The 22,371-nt window shown below is 37.1% G+C and overlaps 1 protein-coding gene across 2 annotated transcripts in view; it reads left to right on the top strand.

Moving 5' to 3' along the window:
- The first annotated feature begins 13,355 nt into the window (after positions 1-13,355).
- Positions 13,356-22,371, top strand: part of LOC126354042 (coatomer subunit gamma) — a 107,938-nt gene continuing 98,922 nt past the window's right edge. Inside the window, exons 1-4 of one of the 2 annotated variants that reach the window (XM_050003399.1) lie at positions 13,356-13,496; positions 13,718-13,848; positions 13,929-14,156; positions 22,059-22,225. In XM_050003399.1, coding sequence (XP_049859356.1) covers positions 13,475-13,496; positions 13,718-13,848; positions 13,929-14,156; positions 22,059-22,225 — 548 coding nt within the window. In that variant the 5' untranslated portion in view covers positions 13,356-13,474. Of the gene's footprint in view, positions 13,608-13,717; positions 13,849-13,928; positions 14,157-22,058; positions 22,226-22,371 lie in introns of both variants that reach the window. The other variant, XM_050003389.1, reaches the window with a different exon arrangement.

The raw sequence follows: 22,371 nt of genomic DNA, 5'->3' as shown, positions 1-22,371 counted from the left end.
GGACAGGATTCGAACCTGGGTCATGCCCTAACAACTATACCATCATCACTGTACATGGCGGCCGGAGCTAGGGTGTTCTACGTTACACTCGTATGTAAGCGTCATGGACGGTACACTTAACGATAAAGCGAAAGGTCAACATGGTCACAGCAGAACTCCACGCTCCTGGCAGCGATGGGATTCGAACGTACTCTTTCGAAAAGACGGGTGCCTTTTTTTATCAGCGTAATAATACTAAAAATTACCGCTTCTGACAGAAACTGAAATGCACACTTGTTTGTGTAACTTTCACACTCGTTGCAATTGAAGGAGGTTCTTGAGTTTTGCCAAAATCGTAGAATTAACCACAGAAAAATTGTGCTTCTTCAGATAAGCGGCAGCTGAATGTATAAAATTGTAAGGTTGTCTCTGTGACTATTAAATTTCATGATTCTGTTGTTTTTTTTTTATTTTGTAGATTTTTAAAGCAGATGGCCAGCGATTTAATCCACCACTGTTATTGTTAACCGCAGCCCCGACCAATCCATCTCTTTCGAATAAGATTTTCAATATAGTGCCATATTTTCGCTTGTGACCTGAAAGCTTTTTAACTCTATCATATTCCAGTTTCATTCATATGTGAAAATCGATCTCTTCATCGGGACATAAATTATTGAAAACGTAATTTACATACTTCCCCATAACCCAATAGTCGGCATTTTCTGCAGCTTTAGTCACACCGAAAGTTTGATTGTAATACTGTCTGGATAGATTTTAAATATGGTTATAGACCTTTTTAGAAAGAGCGAAGATCCTTTATGGCGTATAACAACAAGACCTAGACCTCCACTGTCAGAAGCCAGTGCAGCTGTTTTAAGATCCACTCGGACGGCTTCCCCTTACTCAAATAGTTTGCAGCTACCGTCATAATTTTTTTCTGTCATCTTCAGCAAGGGAAGTACTTGTGCAAGATAGAAGACCTTGGAGAGAATGCAAGTATTGATGAATTTAATTCGTTGGACCTGATCCATAAATCGTAGAGAATTCTCTATTACTGCTCCCTGAATTTCCCCTAAAGGGCTTCCCAGTTGATATTTATCATCTTCATTTGGCAGAGCTTTGTCCCAATGGTTTTGTGTCTAGTACCCAACGTTGCCCAATCTATTGCTATTCATTCGAAACCAATTAGGTATAATGTTATACATTTGTTAGCATTGAAGTGAGGTCGAAATACGCTGCAGTACTTTTGAAGGACTTGTTTCAGTTGAACTAGGTTCTCATAATTTCTTATAACCACTCCCACATCATTAGCATAAGTTCTTATCACAGCTTTGTGGCCAGATAATGTCGTTCTTGTTAAGTAAGCGTGAACAGTCATAAAACGGGCTCTAAGGAAATTAAAAACGTAGACAGCGGGCTATCTTGGGAGATGCCTCTCTATACCTGTATTTGCTTAGATATTTGACAGTTTATAGCCATTTTAACGTTTAAGCCAGTCTCAACATTTTTTGTCACATCTACAGTTCTGTGGAGAAATCTCACATTTTTCATGATTTAGAGCAAGAATGAATGTGGCATTATAGAATCGCCAGATTGCTGGAAAGTTAGGGGGTGGCTTCCAATCAGGGTTTCTATTCATTTCCAGTAGGCATTATAGTTGGCACAAGAGTAATGTTGGATAACTCTTGGATGGAGATTGGAATAGGGAGCATGGAGTGAGGTTCTGTGTATGAGGTGGTGAGGAGTACAGATAGGTGGTCACTTCGAGCTAGACTGAGGATCTCCGCACTGAGGCGTCCAAGGAGGTTGTTATATGCTAGGACAGGTATGGTGTAGGATTGGAATAATGTCGTCTTGCAGGGAGTGGATAAACTGGCGCCACCACTGGACTCTGTTGCGTAGCTACTGTGGGTGTTGAAGTCAGCAGCAATAATGTAGATAGAACATGTATGAACTATGCTGGTAAGGAAGTCATAGGGGATGGGGTGATTAGGCTGGACATAGATGATGGCACATGTAATGGTTAGGGTTTGGAAAAAGAGGATAAGTATAAGGTGCTCAGTGGGAGTGCTGTATAAGGGTTGTGGCTGAAAAGGGATGTTCTTGTGGTGGCCAGTTGTCACTCTGCCTCTAGCCAAGGGGAAGGGGATTATCTGTGCAGTGAAGGAAATAGGGACGAGTTTGGACATGTGATGGGGTTGGAGGAACGTTTCATAAAGGATAAACGTAAGGATGCTGTGTTGGGATAGGGTATGCTTTAAAAGACGTTTGGTGATAAAGAGGGAGCATATGTTATGGTGCAGGATTTTTGTAAGGGACAAGATTGGTTCGTGTGAGTGAGGTCTGAGGAGGGTTAAACAAGGGCGTTGAGGCACGTGAGGATGAAGTAAACTTGGTTGTGCGTGTAGGTGGGTTCAGTGATGAGACGGAAGATTAAGTTGGCAGTAAGGGAGACTTGTTGGAGTGTTTGTGGGCGTTGGAATGGATGAATGTTTTGGAGGGTGGTAGTAATGAATTCAATAATGTCTTTAGCAGTGGGAGTTGGATGGATTGAATCGTTGGGTGAGCAGGTTTATCAATTGGACGGATTAGGACAGGGGACTATGGTTTTCTAAATCTGTATGGTTGTTCGATTGAGATGTCATTTCCTCATCTGTGAACCCAAGGTAGACATCTGTCATAACTCTGTTGAGAGTGGGAGGGTGGTGAAGAGGCTGGGACTGTTTGGTCCCAGCTGTGGTTGTCAGAGATGTTCAGGAGGCTTTGGGACCAAAGGTAATATGAGGAATTTTCGACAGGAGGTCAGTGTGGATGATGGACTTCAGATAATTTAGTAGGACAGAGTATTTTCTTGGAATAATTTGTAGCATGTGGAAGCTTGGTAGGTATTTTTTGATTTTGAGGATGAGGGATTTGTGGTTGAGACAGAGTTGGAGAGGATTAAGGTGTGGATTATAGGGGAAGAACTTGGAGGGGGAGGAGCTGCGTCCATTGCTGCCTATCGTCATGTTCAGTTTGTGTTTCTTTAGGTGTGGGAATGGGAGAGATGTCGGTCTTCTGTTTTTTGTAGAACGCTGGCACTAGAAAAGCCATGCTATATTGATACAAAGATCAACTTTTAGCTGAGAAAGAGGTACAAGAGGCAATGAGCTCTCAATTGTATGAGAAGCAGTATCTAGCAGACACAAGTGGTAATTCATTCAGTTCCTAGATTACTAGAAGTCATCACCTATGCACTAAACTGGACACATTTTCAATGCCCATTGAAGCGAGATTTGTAATGACACATGGCAGATGTCTGTGCAGATCGTATGCATCATCTACATCTATAAAAATGAACCATTTTTTCAGTATTAATTTACAAGAATATCCTTCCATGTGCTTATCACCACAGTATCTACTTCTCTCAATTCTACTTCTTCTATTTTACCTTAATAAATGTAAAAACTACTTTTCTTATATTATTTCTACATGAGTACGATGCTTGAGTGTAATCTTTTATACGTAACATTTTCTAATGTAAATGTTACATTAATGTCTCAGACCAAGTATTAAATGAAATCACAAAATACTGTGTTTTAGAAATAGCTGGATTGGTAATTAACCTGCAACCATGAATTTTAAATATGTTATGTGCACCAGTCATTTTTGCACTGTTCTGATCGACTTCATGATTAAAAAAACAATAAGCAGGTTCTACATAATTTCTGAATCATTAGTTATCTCATTGGGATAACCGTTACAAAGGCTAAATATATTATGACTAGGCTGACTAATTCTAATCATGAAACAAACTCTTTGACATGTTAAAATACAAATATACCATTAGTGTAAGGAAGTAAATAACCACAACACAGTAAGTCTAATTGGTCATACTTATTTTTATTTTCTAAAATGATAACTTCCATAATTACACAGATCTGTAGAAATAGAGGGTAGGACGAGAGATCATGCACAAAGAGAAGAGAGAATGTGGTAAGACAAAAATGGTAAATATTCCCACATCTATAAACATTCTGAGCTTACATATTATGCAAGTCTCTTTTTTATTATTAAAGAAAATAATAATTGTACTCTTGAAATTAAATCACAGATGAAAATTGCGTCTGAAATTTCTAACCATGTGGTTATGTTGTACTCACATAGGCACAGAATGTACTAACATATATTTTCAGAGGTCTCTAAAGCTTCTATAGAGACAATAAGATCTACCTTATTACTGCAGCCTCTAATATTCAGATGAAATAAGATAGCCTATTTTTCTGTGTGGTTTAATTATTTTCTGGGACTTTTCAGATATTTTAACTTCCTTCATAACAGGGTGCCAGAATCCTGATCATAACACAAAAAATTTATCTCTCTGACACATGTAAGTACAGTGCTATTGCTTTGTGTGCTTTTGGGTGGCCACAAATTTTCTGCAAAAACTCAGTCAACCTATCTTCACTTATTGAAAAAAGGAAGGAAGATTCAGTTTAACACCACTTTGACATCACGTTCATTAGAGACAGTACATGTCTTAATATGGTTTAGGCCATATCTACTATATTCCCACCTCTGAATTATTGCAAGTGCTGCACTCATATGAGATTTCATTTCAGTCATCAACTCACAAGGGAACGTTCACAGATGTCAATAAACGATCTTGATGAAACTTCACAGGTATGTACAGGGGGTAAAATAATGATAAACATACTTTTTTGTTTGAGCCCAATATCAATTTTAAGAGGTAAAACACATCCCAAAAGGTAATTAGGCATGCTAGGTTTGAATAGAATACCTCTGAAACGTGATATATAAGAAATGTTCCATATTTACAAATTAATAAATAATTAACATTCTTGAAAACTGTGTAAATGAATTTTGTAATAATCTGAAATGTTTCAAAGTATTCCACCATCGTTAATTAATCTTGAAAAATGAAACTTTTGTTAAAATATAAATTAAAGGGTCATGTTGTGCTAGTGGATGGAGCAGGAAACAGTGTTGATAGGGATCAGGGCTAAAATATTGAGTGTGACCTGGTAAAAATAGCATCTGCATCGAACTTTACAAATGTTGGCTTGCTTCCTGCTTCCATGCAGCATGAGTGGCCCCAATTAAACAGCTCTGTCAGGAGGGTCAATATGGAACTAGATCAGCTTCTTCGGGTGGCTACTTTGTCAGGCATAGGTTTGGTTGCTGTTGATCGTATTAGCAGATGGGACTTCACAAGACATGGTCTGCATCTCAGTAGGAAAGGGAAGGGGAAATTGGCAGGGATGATAGCGAAATTTTGAAGGGGGGAGCACTGAATGTCATTGGAGCACTTTTTTAGGCTAAGATCAGTATCGAGTCATCCTACATTGATTGAAATTAAGCTTAATGATAAGTTCAGACAGGCAGGTACTATATATCTGAAAATATCACAAGATTCTCATAACAGTTCAGTGAAAAATAATGTTAGTATGTCACAAGATTCACGTATAAGCACATTGAAAAATAATGTTAATATATTGCATCAGAGTATCAGGGGATTAAAAAAACAAAGTACATGGGTTTCTTGTTTGTTTAGAAGATTTAAAAGCTTAGGGTGGACTAGATGTACTATGCCCGTCTGAACATCATATAGTCACAGGTATGGAAATGGTAAATGTGGGTGGACATAAGCTTTCAGCACATGTAAGTAGAGACACTACGGAAAGAGGAGGAGTTTCTATATATGTTAAAATCAGTCATAGTGTGAAAAATTTGGAAACTTATTACTTTTGCGTAGAGCAACATATTGAATCATGTGCACGTGAGTATAAACTAAATAGTGGCACTTTATAATTGTAGCTATGAATAGGGCTCCATTGGGAAATTTTCAACTATTTTTGAAGAACTTGGATTCTTTGCAGTGCTACCTGTGAGAAAAGGAAAGCAACTTATTGCTTGTGTAGATTTCAACTTATATTTTCAGAAAGAGTCTGATAAAAAGCTTGACCTTTAAGTATTACTTCGTTCTTTCAATTTGACATCCGTTATTGATTTTCCTACTATGGTGGTACAGGAAAGCAGCACACTGATACATAACGATTTCATAGAACAAGGTAAATTTAATCAAATAAAAACTTTTCCTGTGAAGAATGGTCAGTCTGATCATGATGCACAGCTAATTGCTACATATGAAATAGCTCCATACAGTAAAGCAGAACAGTCCTCCAAAATAGTGCGTTCCATTAACGATTTAACTATTCAAAATTTTAGGTAAAGCCTGCAACAGTTAGACTGGGATGAGGTGTACAGGAAACATGATGCTAACTTAAAATTTAACCTATTTCATGATACCTTTGTGGGTATATTTGAAAACAGTTTCCCTAAGAAAACAGTGAAATATAATTGTAAGTAACCATGTAAAAAGCCATGGCTTACAAAAGGGATAAATGTATCTTGTAAATAGAAAAGGGAAATGTATCTTATAGCTAGGAGGAGTAATGATCCCAAAACAGTGAAGCATCATAAAAACTACTGCACTGTATTAAAAAAGTTATTAAAAAGTCCAGAAGTATATGCATGATGTCTGAGATTAGCACATCTGATAATAAAATTAAAATAATTTGGAATATTGTGAAAAGGGAAACAGGGCAACCAAGAGCACAGGATGGCTGTATTTCTATCAAACACTATGGAAAGTTTCTTAAAAAGAAGTCAGAAGTAGAAAACATTTTTAATAATCATTTTAAGTGTTTTAGAGAAAATAGAATCCGGTTATTTATTAGAAAATGCAAGGTAGTACTGGAGAGGCAGTACTTATGCAATTTGATAAAACTGAAATTCAAGCCACCTCTCCTACTGAAATTAGCAATATAATAAATTCACTCAAAAGTAAAAGCTCACATGGGAATTGATGGCATTTCTAACAGAGTACTAAAAGCTTGTTCCCAACAAATAAGTAGGATTCTGAGTCACATATATAGTAGCTCACTGAAACAGGGCTTTTTTCCAGATAGACTGAAATGTGCTATTGTTAAACCATTGCATAAAAAAAGGGATGGATCTGAATCTAACAACTACTACCCAATCTCATTTCTGACAGCTTCATCCAAAATTCTTGAAAAAGTAATGTATTCAAGAGTAGCATCAGATATTTGTAAAAATGAAGTACTAACAAATTCTCAAATTGGTTTTCAAAAAGGCTTTTCAACAGAAAATGTTACATATGCTTTCACTGATCAAATATTAAATGTATAGAATAGCCAAACATCACCCACTGAGATACGTTGTGATCTCTCAAAGGCTTTTGATTGTGTGAGTCATGCAATTCTTCTAAATAAGCTTAAGTATTGTGGTATGAGTGGGACAGTGCACAAATGGTTTAATGCATACTTAACTGGAAGAATGCTGAAGGTTGAAATTAACAGTACAGATAGTCTGCAAAAACCAGACAAGTTTTCTAACTGGGGAGGTATCAAGAATGGTGTCCCATATGATTCAGTTTTGGATCCCTTGTTGTTATTAATATATATTAACGACTTGCCACTATATATTCATGAAGATGCAAAACTAGTTCGTTTTGCTGAGGATACAAGTGTAGTAATCACACCCAAAAAGCAAGAATCAGCTGAGGAAATTGCAAATAATGACTTTCAGAAAATTAATAAGTGGTTCTCTGCAAATGGACTCTCGCCAAATTTTGAGAAAACACCGTTTATACAATTTTGTACTGTAAATGACATAACACCATTGATAAATATAGATTATGAACTGAAGTCTGTTGCTAAGGCAGAATGTTCAAAATTTCTGGGTGTGTGCACTGATGAGAAATTTAATTGGAAGAAACACATCGATAATCTGCTGAAATGGTTAGGTTGAGCTACTTATGCTATTAGAGTTATTGAAAATTTTGGTGATAAACATATCAGTAAATTAGCCTACAATGTCTATTTTCATTCACTCCTTCCATATGGCATCATATTTTGGGGCAATTCGTCATTAAGAAAGAAAGTATCCACTGCACAAAAGCGTGTGATAAGAATAATAGTTTGACCCCACCCTAGATCACCTTGCAGACATTTAAGGAACTCGGGATATTCACAGTACCTTCGCAATACATATATTTTCTTACTAAATTTGTCGTTAAGAACCCATCCTAATTCAAAAATAACAGCGAAGTGCACAGCTACAACACTAGAAGAAAGGGTGATATTCACTATTCTGGATTAACTCTCACACTGGCACAGAAAGGGGTGAATTATGCTGTCAAAAAAATCTTTGGTCATTTGCCAAACAGTATTAAAACCTGACAGATAGCCAACCAACATTTAAAAGTGAATTAAAATAATTTCTGATATGACAACTCCTTCTGCTCAATAGATGAATTCTTAGATATGAAATAGCAACTGTAAAAAAATTAATTAATTAATTATTTTATGCAAAGAAAACTTATGTTGAAGTGACGCATTCCAACTCATTACGAAATATCGTATTTATGGTCTATGGAACAAGGATTAATGATTGTATGTATGTATGTATAAAGAAGATTTCAAACTACATACATCCATGTGTAATAAAGTTTATTTCTGGAAAACCATATTTGGAAAACAAGCTTTACACAATGTCTATAAGAGAATTTTTAACATACATAATTTAAATAGCTAAACATTCATTATTAGCATAGTTATTTATTTTCCTTGTGTTTGTTTTACGTTTTAAATTGTTATTTTACTTCTTACATTTTCTTTATCTTTCATAGTTTTAGGTTTAACATTTCAAATATGTGTATTTTGTTAACTGAAAATAATAAGTAACCCATTATTATGATACAAAAACTTTACAATAAATGCTTCAAACCTAACATTTTCTTACACTATGAACATACAACCAACGAAATTTCTTCATGTAATATACATGACAGAGAATACAAAATGAAACAAAATTCAGCAGAATTTCAAATTGTTCCTCTTAAATACCTTTATGTGTATAAGTCATATTTCAGACATGGTAAGGTGTAGCGAAAAGAATGATGTTCTACTAGTGATTGCACCTTAATTATATTGTTCCTCAAGTGGAAATTGACATCGAAGTCATTCATCAGAACTAGATCTGGAAATCTTCTTACTAAACTCTTCCAACATCGAAAGCCATATACCTCCCATGTCTGTACCAGTGCTGTTGAATCCTCTGGTATCACCAGATAAATAAGTTTGTTGTCATCGAGTATAAGGGTCAAAACGGTTTTCTCACACTAACCACAAGCTTTTCGTGGTTTTGAAAGCAACTAATGATAAATTTGGACCAAGAATTCGAGAATCTCTTCTTGAAGCCTCAAATGTCCCTGTGACAGCACCGAAATTTAGAAAACAAACTTATGACCAGGTCAAAAGATATTTGAAGGACTTTTTCTTTCCTAGTAAGGGAGAAAACCCGTTACTATTGTCTGATTCTTATTCCAGTGAAAGAACCATATGGAGCATAATACCTGAAGACAAGGAACTTGTTCATCTGTTGTCAGCACAGGTACAGATGTGATAGGTATATGCATTTCGATCTTGGAAGAACTTTGTGAGTAGTTTTTTTTTTTCAAATCTAGTTCGGCTGAATTATTTTGATGCCAGTCTCCACTTGGGAAACAATACAATTAAGCTGCAGTCACTAGTGGATAATCAATTCTTCTCACTGTGGATTACCAATGTACTGAAATATGGCTGATACAAATCAGGGTATTTAGAAAATCACCTGCAACAATTTGAAATCCTGCTGAATTTTGTTTTATGTTGTGTTCTCTGTTGTGTATATTAAATGAAGAAATTTCGTTCATTTTATGTTCAAGATCCAAGAAAAAGTTATGTTTGAAGCATTTATTAAAGGCTATTGTTGTATCATGATTTTGTATCATAATAATGTGTTCCTTATTATTCTGAATTAAGAAAATATGCACATGTGAGATGGTAACCTAAAAAACAAGAAAATAATGTAAGACTTAAAGTAACATTTTAAACATAAAACAAATTCAAGGAAACTAAATAACTAGACTAATAATGAATGTTTAGATATTTTAATTATGTATGTTGAAAATACTCTGACAGAGATTCTGTTTATTTTTCAAGTATGTATGTAGTTTGAAAGCTTCTTTAATTTGTATCATAACAAAAGTTTCATTTTTTCAAAATTAATTAGTGGTAGTGGAGTAGTTTGACAATTTTCAGATTATTACAGGATTCTCGTATACAGTTTTCAACAGTGTTAATTACTTATCGACTTACAAATGAGCAACATTCAAAGATATTGTCTTACATCCTAGTATGCCAAATTACCTTTAAGGATCTGTTTTAACTCTTAAAATTGAAATTGCCCACAAACAAAAACAAACATTTTACAGTATTTTCCCCTTATAAACGCCGGTCAAGTTTCATCAAGATCATTTATTGACACTTGGGAATGTTCCTTTGTCAGATTTCACACATCTTAGTGTAGTGTTAATCCGTGGACGGTCATGGCACCATAACATCCCACAGAATTAATAATTGTATATAGAGTTGCTACTCCTATTTCATCCGTTTCATCCCTAATAATACAATTTCTGTCTGTAACCAAACAGTTCCCTGTTCCATCTACTTGATAACCTAATACTCTTTGTCAAAATCTTTACACAAATTCCCTATTGCTCCACAATACTTGTGACCTTGCACCCCATTCCTACTTTGTCCTGTACCATCTTGCCTACACCCCTGCCATAGCTATTACCCAGTAGCAAGATACATTTCTTTCTTCTGTCTTTTGGTACCTACAATTAGTTTCTTTCCTAGAAGTTTGTTGCACCCTTCTGGGAGCTGCACTGGATGAGGCTCTTTCCGTCCTACTTCAGGCAACAACCCAAGTTATTAGACGCTGTGAGCTCAAATGTAGTTGAAGAGCTGCTCCCTTTTCGTCCCTCACTCGTTATCGTTACCTAGTTAGCGTGATCTTTTTCCCCATTCAACCTCTTTAGTTCAAATTTCACTTAACTTAATTCATTCTGAAGGGCATAAACCTTTGCCACCTGTTCAGCGAAACTCTTTTTATTTTTTGCAGAGCCTACAGTTCCATGGGGGAGCCTCATTGAGTTCCCCATTCAATTCCCTACCAAAGTCATCCTAGTGGAATTCCAACACACATACCACTCCCTATCTGACTACCCTACAGCAAAGTCCAGACTTATCATTGATTTGCAACACAGATTAAACACTTAAATATAGAGTTAAATCACGTAACTTTCTTTACACTATACGAGTTTTCCTTATTTATGAGCGCCAAAACTCATACCTATGGGCTAGTGTTTCAGGCGTTTGATGTAATCTATGAAGTCAATTATTTCCACTGGAAACTAGAACTCAGCAATCACTTAACTGCAGTGTCTGTTAACTAACTTATTCACAATGAAATGTAATTTTAGCCTACTAAACATGATGTGGTTTTATACGATTTTTTTAGTGAATTTCGCTGCTCCCTAATGCAATCTCTGCATTTGTTCTATCTTCATTTCGTATGTAGTTGAAATTCATATATACAATTTTCTTGTCATTAACAATTCGACATTTATGTGTTTGTCATTTGTCTTTAAGCTTTTTTCTGTTAGTGTTAGTGTTTTTTCACTCTTCTGCTGCAACTCAAAATCACCATTCCATGCCGCAAAGAATCTGATATATCTGCAAATAAAACAGTAGCTTCTGCCAGAAAATGTTGTGGTAGGTGCTAATTAAAAAACCAACAATAACAGGGGACTCATTACTGAACCCTGGGGCACCTCACAATTAACTTGTTTGTATTCAGCATGGTACACTTAACCTTCTTGACAAAATTTGCGCTTTCTGTTTCCAATCAGATGAATATGACTTGAACCATTCGTAGGTAACACGACAGACTCAATAGTAATAGAACTTCCTGGCACATAAAAACTGTGTGCCGACCGAGACTCGAACTCGGGACCTTTGCCTTTCGCGGGCAAGTGCTCTACCATCTGAGCTACTGAAGCACGACTCACGCCCGGTACTCACAGCTTTACTTCTGCCAGTATCCGTCTTCTACCTTCCAAACTCTACAGAAGCTCTTCTGCGAACCTTGCAGAACTAGCACTCCTGAAAGGAAGGATATTGCGGAGACATGGCTTAGCCACAGCCTGAGGGATGTTTCCTGAATGAGATTTTCACTCTGCAGCGGAGTGTGCGCTGATATGAAACTTCCTGGAAGATTAAAACTGTGTGCCCGATCGAGACTCGAACTCGGGACCTTCGCCTTTCGCGGGCAAGTGCTCTACCATCTGAGCTACCGAAGCACGGCTCACGCCTGGTACTCACAGCTTTACTTCTGCCAGTATCCGTCTCCTACCTTCCAAACTTTACAGAAGCTCTCCTGCGAACCTTGCAGAACTAGCACTCCTGAAAGAAAGGATATTGCGGAGACACTCGGCTGCAGAGTGAAAATCTCATTCTGGAAACATCCCCCAGGCTGTGGCTAAGCCATGTCTCTGCAATATCCTTTCTTTCAGGAGTGCTAGTTCTGCAAGGTGCGCAGGAGAGCTTCTGTAAAGTTTGGAAGGTAGGAGACGGATACTGGCAGAAGTAAAGCTGTGAGTACCGGGCGTGAGTCGTGCTTCGGTAGCTCAGATGGTAGAGCACTTGCCCGCAAAAGGCAAAGGTCCCGAGTTCGAGTCTCAGTCGGGCACACAGTTTCAATCTGCCAGGAAGTTTCATATCAGCGCACGCTCTGCTGCAGAGTGAAAATCTCATTCTGGAAATAGTTATACAGTTTTAAAAGTAGGAGATCACGATTTACAAGGTCAGTGTCTTTGCAAAATGTCAAAGACAAATCACACGTTAGTTGATTATCCTCTATAGCTTCCTACAAAATGTTTCAGGAAGCTGAATAGAGTTGTTTTCTGCCGATTTTCTCTTTTTGAAACCATTCTTTGCATTAACAATAACTTTCTTTTTGTTTCAAATCTCTAGTAATCTGTAATACATTATTCTTTCAAGTAGTTTTGAAAATATGGTTAATAGTGACAGTGGACTGTAATATCTAATGTCAAACTTATCACCACTCTTACACATGGGCATTTACATAGCTGCTTGAAAACATACCTTGAGCGTAGGAGTCACCGCCTGTATTATCAGTAATACAGTTAACAATGTTGTCTGGGATATTACAAAATCCACAGGACCTTTTGCACTTTAGTTTACTGATAGCAGTTTGCAGTTCTGTGGTTGTTACTAGTTGTAAGTACATTATTGTTTCACTTATTGAAATTTCTGTCTTTATGTTTGGATTATACCTGCTTGTGACGTCTTGTGTTACTTCTACCATTTGAAATGCATTGTGGTGTGTTTTGATGTTCCTTCCGTACTGTCAAGTCGATAGCAAGTCTATACAGTTACATTGGCATGATTTGTTTCTTGCGAAATTACGGCCAACGATATTCTAACTTTTCGATTACGATGCTTCGAGTGACGTTGGTCACACTGTTGTTGGTATCGTCTGTTGTGGCAAGTAGTGTTTTCGAATGGCGAGAAAGAAGTTGACGTGTAAGTCAAAGATAGTAGATGTGTGAAAGAGCGTGTAAAAGTTATTGAGTTGTGTATATTGTAAGGTAGATATGAATTCATTTAAGAGAGAGAAAAAAGAAGAAGAGGAAGGTATTCACAGCCTCCACAAACCTTTGCGTATACGTTAGCGCTCATAGATTATCAGCTTCTATGTTTTAGGTTAATGTTTGTGTCGTCGTGAAACAAATATTATGTTGTAGGTGGCGGAAACCCATTTCAGAATATTGAGAAAACCACAGTTCTGCAAGAAGCCCGAACGTTCAATGACACGCCGGTGAACCCAAGAAAATGTACACACATACTTACAAAGATACTTTATCTGCTCAACCAGGTGGGAAACAGTGTCAAAGTTGAGGTGTTTTACGACTCTGGATAAACGCAATAATGTTTCTTACTTTTCTTGTTGTCCAGGGGGAGCAGCTGGGCACAACAGAGGCCACCGAAACATTTTTTGCGATGACCAAATTATTCCAATCTCGTGACGTTATTTTACGTCGAATGGTATATTTAGGTATAAAGGAGCTCTCATCCATCGCAGAGGACGTCATTATTGTGACCTCAAGTCTGACTAAGGATATGACTGGAAAAGAAGATTTATACAGAGCGGCTGCTATAAGAGCACTGTGCAGCATCACGGACGTAAGTCTTATGAAGTGCATTATACTGGTTAAGAGATTTGAATTTAACTTAGATGTTTGTACCTCAGATAAATGGCTTATTTTTACACTCTGAATTTAGTGTCATTTTGTAGTTATCATTCAGCTTGCCTTAATCAAAGTACGTAGAGAATTAATTGATGCCTACTGTTTTTGTGTCTGTTTTCTGTATTCATATGGTGCCCCGAGTGATTATAGGAATTGCTGTATCCTTAAACTTCCTGATGGATTAAATCTGTGCGCCTGGCTGGTGCCTGTTTTCTTGCCATTTGGGAGCAGTGTTCTAACAGGCTAGGCTTTCCAGGCACAGAGCACAACCTGCCCTCAGATATCCAATACTGCCAACACCTTACCTACCTTGCTTTCCAATGTAACAGAAGCTGTAGGCTGTGGCTAATCCACATCTTTGCAAAATGCTCTGGTCAGGGAGTGCTTGCCAAGCAAAGTAAACTGGCAAATTTCTATGAAGTATTTAGAGTAGCAGAGAAAGAGACGTACTGGTCAAATAGAGACTTCAGGGTAGATTGTTAGTCAGGGATGAAGAGCTTATGTCGGTAAGAACACTGTGTACAAGAAGCAAGGTTTCAGTTTAATCCTGATGTGGAAACAGTATTAATCTGTCTGAAAGTTGCAACACTGTGTACACACTGCTGCATCGTGAATTAATCATTCTTTAGACATATCACAGTTTAGAGAAGTTTATGCATAGTAATTGTTATAAGTGGTCATTGGCTGCCATATGCTGTGTACTTCATTTTCTGTTATGTGGCCTGCAGAAAATGAAAATCTTCATTATGGTGGAAGTTGCATCTTTATTTGTATGACGTAATGTGTCTCAATAATGTATGTGTTTGCTCTGTAACTGTAGTGATTTAGTGTTAGTTACTGTGAGCAGAGGAATCTGTAGACATAGAGGAATGTGTTTCTGGCCACTGTTGATGTAAATAAAGAACAGTATTTTAGAGAGTAGGATCCTAATATCAATTGAAGGACAATTTGTTCGCTCTGCTGTTCCTGGTCCATAAACCAGAGGGAAGTCCGTGCGTTATATGTGCACAAATGCTTTCCTGCTGGCCTCTATATCTGAGATAGGGCTCACTTCCTTCTACCAGTAGTCCTCATTAAAAATACTAAGAAGGTATTCCTGGTCAAAAGAAGTTTACAAGTATCATAGATCATCACCAATTTGGCTAAGGAAGACATTGGGAAAACCAGATACGAAGAGAATCTAGGTGTTTGGAAAGTAGTGCTATAGAAGGGTGATGAAAACTAGCTGTGCTGAAGACTAGGTGCAGTGGTAAGATAAGAAATGAAGAGGCCCTCAGCAGAATTGACAAGGAGAATAATATGGAAAAGATTGAAAGAAGAAGGGACAGGATGCTAGGAAGTATTAAGACATCAAAAAATTACTTTGTTAGTACTTTAAGGGAGTGTAGAGGGTAACCACTTTGGGGGCAGGCAGAGATTTAGGTATTTCCAGCAAGTATTTACAGACATTAGGTGCACATGCTGCTATGAGATAAAGAGTTTGGCACAGGTGAGGAAATTGGGGGGCCTACATCAAACCAATCGGCAAACTGGCGACCCATAAATAAAAAATCTATTATGGACATTGTGCATGTCATGGCATTTATAATAGTGTTTCAGGTTATGGAAAGTGTGACTGTTTATGCTGAGTGCACCATGAATCTTGTTGTTCCCCTTAAATGTACGATCGTCCACGTGTGTTCTGCATTAATATTGAGAGATGATGTTTCGTATTTTGGAAGTGAGGTTGGGGTTTGGGTATTCAGTTAATATTGTGAGCATTAGTTCTTTCATTTTGTCTACATATTGTAGATAATCACTGTGATTCTCAGTTACCTGCTGTATTGTTCACTAGACTGCCCCCCCCCCCCCCCCCCTCTTCTCTCACCCTCGCCCTCTTCTACCTTTTTTTAAGTCCTAAGTCTCTACTCCGTAAGCCACCTTACGGTGTGTGGCAGGTGGCACTTCACATGCCCCAATCAGTTTTCCTCCTTTACTGATGGTAAGCATCTGCATGAGGTTTACTCTTATGACCTTCATGATTTTTTGTGAGACTTCTGTAGGAGGAAGCAGTACATTTGTTCACTCCTCTAGGAATTTTAACTGTAAACCACACAATAATGCATGGTGCTTCTCTTACAGCATCTGTCACTGGAGGTGGATGAGCATCACCATAATGCTTTCAAACTTAATAAACAGTGACAAAGCACACTGCTCTCCTTTGAACCCTCTCTGTTTGTTCTATCAGTTCTATATGGTATGGATACCAAGTTACTGAACAAAGAACAATAGCCAAGTATTGATCAAACTCCTTAGGTGGGTTATAGGATCCTTCCAATGATTCTGTTTAGCATCTGTCTTACCTGCATCTAGTTGTATGTGGTCATTCAACTTTAAATCAGTCTGTACACAGACCCATAGATATTCAGTGGGCATGATTGCTTCCAGGATTTGTTTACAATAATGTAATCACACAATAAGGAGTGTTTATTTATGCACAATGCATTGGATTTGTTAATTTTGGTGGTCAGTTGCATAACCCTGCACTGTGTGTTGATTCTCTGTAGATTATTCTTCAAGTTTTTTGCTGGTATTGTTTCATTGTAAATAATTGCATCATCTGTGAAAAGTCTCATGGAATGTTTGACATTATTTACTAGATTATCCATACATATTGTTAAGTGCCTGTCTTACGTCACTCTTTTGGCATACGCCCACAGTTAGTTTTATGTCCAAAGGTTTTCTCCGTTAAGAAAGAAATACTCTGTTCAAAATGCAAGTAAGTCCTTATTCCAGAATTCTAAAACACACAAATATAGGCCATAATTTTCTGCATTGGTTCAGCAAGCTTTGTTTAAAATGGGGATAATGTGCACATTTTTCTAATAGCTGGAGCACTTTACTTCACCAACGAACTGTGGTACACAGCTGATAGTGGAGACTTTGATACACAGTTCCTGATTCCACTTCCTCTGTGGCATACTTTACGACTGTAGACAATGACACACATTTCCAATGTAACTGGATAATTTGCAGCTGTTACTTACCTTAAGTGAAATCATTTTCAGTGATTGCATATCAAGGTTCATACAACTTCTCAGAGGATAATAATATTTCAATGCCTGTGTTAAGAAAATAATTCAGTGATTCTTTGGGTATGCATGACTCACAGACAGAAAACAATCTTTCAGTTGTATGCACCAATGCATCCTTCCAAACTTCTTAGTGGGGCTCCACAGTATGACTCTTAAAAAAAGTTATTAAAGAATTGGAGTTAATTAACATCATGATACCACAGTGATGTACTGGTGATATTATTAAGAAGAGGGAGATACGAGCATTAAAAAACAACTAGAGGTTTATGTTGCCAGTGGTACAAACTATAACACGAAAAACTAATGGGAACTCAATGGAAATAGGAAGTTTTGTGTTGTGAATATTCATGGTATTAACTCCTTTAAACTATTAAAAACTTGGAAATGTTAGATCACAATAGGAAAATAAGGGTTAATATCAAGGTATGGGATTATACATTGTATATTTAAAAAAATTGTCAGCTTCACCAACCATCACATTCCAACCTAACCTAGGCCTCAGGCCATTCTGCAGATTAGTTTGTCACTGCATACTTTGTTTAAGAGACATACCTCTTTTGTCATGACACATTTGTTGGCTTCAGAAGTTCTCAACCAATCTGTCGCAAAAGAAAAAATCCACAACGTATTTGGTCTAGTATATAACGCAGTACAAAACATTGTTCCCCTCGAACTTACTTGTTCCACCATTCACATGAAGTAAGTGACCTATTGTAAACAAAATGTATAATCAACAACTGCAGCTGAAATATACAAACAGAAACATCTTATATGTCGTCTACAATGGTTAGAACTTTGAGTGGCAACTATTCATTTACACATTATACAAGACAGATACATGTTACAAAGTTTCAGTGTTCTTCAAAGTAGTCACCAGCATTGTGTATGACTTGTTACAGTGAAGTAGAATTCATAGGATACCCTCAGAAGTGCCAGTCGTGTTGATCGTTCAGTAGGTGCAGTCTAGTGCCCAATGAATCTGTCACAGTTCTTAAGCGAATGCCATGAAGTGCTTCCTTCAGTTTTGGAATCAAGTTGAAGACACCACAAGAGCTAAGCTCTGGACTACTTTCTTGAAATTGGTGGCAGGCTATGCTTCAAAAATTAATACCTTAGAGAAAGAAGTGGTGACACTTTCTGTAAAACCTGCGTCATTTTGCGTGACAGTGTTTGGGTGCACCCACCACTCTCCCCGGGCCTAAGCCCTTGTGGCTTCAGCTTGCTTTCTATGATGATGAAAGCTCTTCATGTCATTTGCTTCAGAATTGTTTCAGAGATTTGTCGGGCAATAGATCACTCCACTTCCACTATCAACACAACTGGCACTGTTAAGGGTGTCCTAGGACTTTATCACTGGGAATGGGTTATACATGATTATTGTAACTAATCTGAATGATAGTAAAAATTTGAAACATGTCTATTTTGCATAAATCGTAAATAAAGTTACTGTTAAAGTTTCAAACTTCATATACTGAAATTACAGCTTACTACATAATTAGTATTTATTGGAGGTTTTTTTGGGACAATTTCAGCCAGTGGAAAAAAATTATTTTAAACTTGATGTAACTAGCACTCTAGTGTGCCTCACTGGTTGTTCCATTTGTGTGTTAGCAAACACCAGCATCCTTCCCGCTTAGTGGAAACATTCATCAGAAGAGCTATACTAATTATTTTGTGGTTTATAATAATAGTATGTTGACCTACTTTGCTGATTCCATTTATTCAAATACCTCATCACTTGTGAAAAGTGGGCAGTGGGATTTGTTTGCCAAATCTAGGGTAGAGGTATTTCATTTCTTTGAATCTTGGTTAAAATGATTTACTCATTCTTGATTGTGGCCTTCAGTTTTACTGTACCTTTACTTCACTTCCATCTCAGCTTAAATTTTTTGGATATCAATCAGTGGTATGAGAGTTGGATGGAGCTTTCTAATTCAAGCATTACATACCAGAAGGAAAGCTGCGGTAAAATTGATTTTGATTGAGTTTATGTATCTTTACTCTTTATTATTTGACTGTACACGGAATTCAACAGATTACCATTTTCAACAATGATCATGATTTTCTGTAACCATAATGAGTGAAGCTGTCCTTTAACCAAAGTTGTTTTGAACAGCACAGTGCTGTAATAGACTTGTGCCTGTTGGAGGTGGTGTGGATTTGCCTTCCTCTGACCTTCTAGTTGACTTATCTAGTTAGTTATAGGTGAACCTACAGCTTAACCTGAATTCTGAACCATGGCGCATTTTGACATTTTTCACATTAACAAACAATTAGCAGTGATGAAAGAAGTGGTAAGCAACAGAACAAAATCCTTGATTCAGACCTTATGGGGCACTTAGTCTGGCACACCTGCATATATAATCTGTAGGCCACTGTTTGGTGGCTGGTGGAGGGTACTTCATACCAGTATTATCAGTGTCCTCAGCAATTTGCGTATTGAGTGAGGCAGTACTGTCTAAATGCCTCTGTGCATACCATAATCTCTGTCCTATTCTCTTGCTCGCTAAGTGAGATATTCAGTAGTGGCAGCATAACTGTCAGTCTTCTTTGAATACAGGCTCTCTAAATATACCTAATAGGATTTCGTGTCAACTACATCATTGTCCTTCCAAAGATTCTCATTTTAAGATCACTCAGCATTTTTGTTCAGTGTTTGTTGTCGTGTCTACTTGATAAGGATACAAAATACCAAGATGGTACTTTGCAATTCACCACACTAGTGTTGTATATGTGATTTCATTTACAGATGTACTGCATTTTCCCCAGAGCCCTTCCAACAAATCTAAGTATTCCATTCACCTTCCCAAATATTTATTTTATAGTTTCATTTCATACCTATTCTTATATAGTTTCTAAAGACATATACAGTGTGATTGTGAAAACATCTTTTCTTTATTGGCTAAGTGAATGCCTTTCACAGTGTGGACAGGAGAGACATCCTACAACACTTTTATGATTCATCCAGCAATTGTAACAACATTCCAGTACTGCCACTGCCAGAAAAGGGAATGTAACAAAACATTTAGACTTACAGCAAGGATGATGTTTTTCTTTGATAGTTTTTAATATCTATATTGATGATAGGTTGAAATGGTCTTACACCCACACCTTTAGTTAACAGAACTAAATGGGGTACCACAGTAGTTTGCACACTGGACTTGCACTGTGAGGACGATGGTTCAAACACGTGTCTGGCCATTCTGATTTCTGTGACTTCCCTAAATTGCTTAAGGCAAATGCAGGGGTGGTTTCTTCAAAAGGGCATGACCACTTTCCTTCTACATCCCTTTGACGGGACATTACATGCTAATCTCCTCCTCCTCTAGCCAACAGAATTAGATAATGACAACATTCTTTGCTGATGACTGACTACTTATAGCTGAGAGCAAAGACACCCTTCAGAAAAGCCTTGTATAAATTAATTATTATTGCCAAAAGCTATAACTTAACAATTTGGACCATAGAAACAAACGCCATGGCTTCTAAAAGTCAATAGCCAGTCGAAAGCTAAATTGTAACAGATAACCAGAAAATAGTCAATGAATTCAACTTCTTGGGAAGTACCTGCCCCTTCACAAATGAAAAAGACATATTGGAAAAATTTGAAAGATGCCATTATGTTAATGGAACCACATACAGAACATTGAAGAAAATGGTGAAGAAATAAATCTTAATAAAGTTGTACAAAATAATGGTAATACCATCTGTATTTAATGGGTGTGAGACAACACTAGCTCCAATGAAATGTGGAAATGAGGTTTTTTAGAAAATGATATGGATTAAAAAATGAGTCAAGAACTAGCAGTGAAAAGCACAAATAAGAAGATCAAGAAGTATAGAAATAAATAAGAATAATGGGATTCCTAAGTAGAGCATTACATTCAATAAAAGAGTTGTAACATCTCACCTATAGGAGGTCGAATGCACGGAACACAGGAACACTTAACGGAAATCAGCATCCTTTTCAGTAATAGCTCTTTTTGTAGCATAGTACACACATTCGTGCTCACAACCATACAGTACTTGAACAAGTGCTCAGGTAGCTTTGTGCTTGTTTGTGTGAATATGTGTACTTTTGCTAGAAAAAGATCTGTTGCTCAGAAGCTAGTATGAATGCTGTTATGTTACATGTTTCTGTGTACGCCATGCATTCAGTCTGCTGTAGGTAAGTGGTTGTCTTCCCCTTAATTTAAGTATAAAAATAAATTTAGAGATCCTGTCACAAGTTGCAGTAAAAATACAATGCCTAAAATAGGAATGGATTATCAACCAGTAGGGCAAAGGTCAATAGACTGAGACCAAAAAGAGATGGACAAATCAAATAGCAATTAACCACAGACCTCAGAACAATGAACAACTGGACACAACAGGCAGGTACCTATCTCTTGAAGAAATAAGAAGGCCCACATTAATAAAGACACACACTCTTTCCATCGTTGTGCACATAATCAACCATCTCCCAGCATGAATGTAACCTAAGTGGAATGATACATATTGTGCGGGAAAAAGAATATTTTTTGTCTTCTGTTTTTTCGTAAGTATAAATCACATTAAATAATTGAATTTACTTTAAGTTTTTCTCAAGTTGTTCTAATTTCCCAATTCTTGATTATAATATTCACTGACACTTGTAGGTTCCTTCTTAATGAAATCTGTTTTCTGTATGGAAGTAATTATTTTATGCTTGATGTTTTGAATGCAGACTTACAGCATTTATAGTGTGTTTTTTCCTGTATGATTTGTGTATTGGATTTTTTTAGGTTACAATGCTGCAAGCCATAGAACGGTACATGAAGCAAGCAATAGTAGATAGAAATGCAGCTGTCAGCAGTGCTGCACTTGTGAGTAGTCTTCATCTCACAAAAATAGCTGGTGATGTCATTAAAAGATGGGTAAATGAAGCTCAAGAAGCTGTTAATTCTGACAGGTAACATTTGCAACATGAGTTGTCAATAAAAAATGAGAGAAAATGTTTTCTATGTATATATATCATCACTTAAGAAACAGCACTACCTTCGTGACATTTATATAAGTTTCGGGAGGGCGAGGGGGGGGGGGGGGGGGAAACTCCAT

The sequence above is a fragment of the Schistocerca gregaria genome, chromosome 1 (genome assembly GCF_023897955.1).
Source record: "Schistocerca gregaria isolate iqSchGreg1 chromosome 1, iqSchGreg1.2, whole genome shotgun sequence".
Taxonomy (NCBI): domain Eukaryota; kingdom Metazoa; phylum Arthropoda; class Insecta; order Orthoptera; family Acrididae; genus Schistocerca; species Schistocerca gregaria.
The sequence above is the reverse complement of the archived record's forward strand: the minus strand, read 5'-3'. Positions and strand labels throughout refer to the sequence as shown.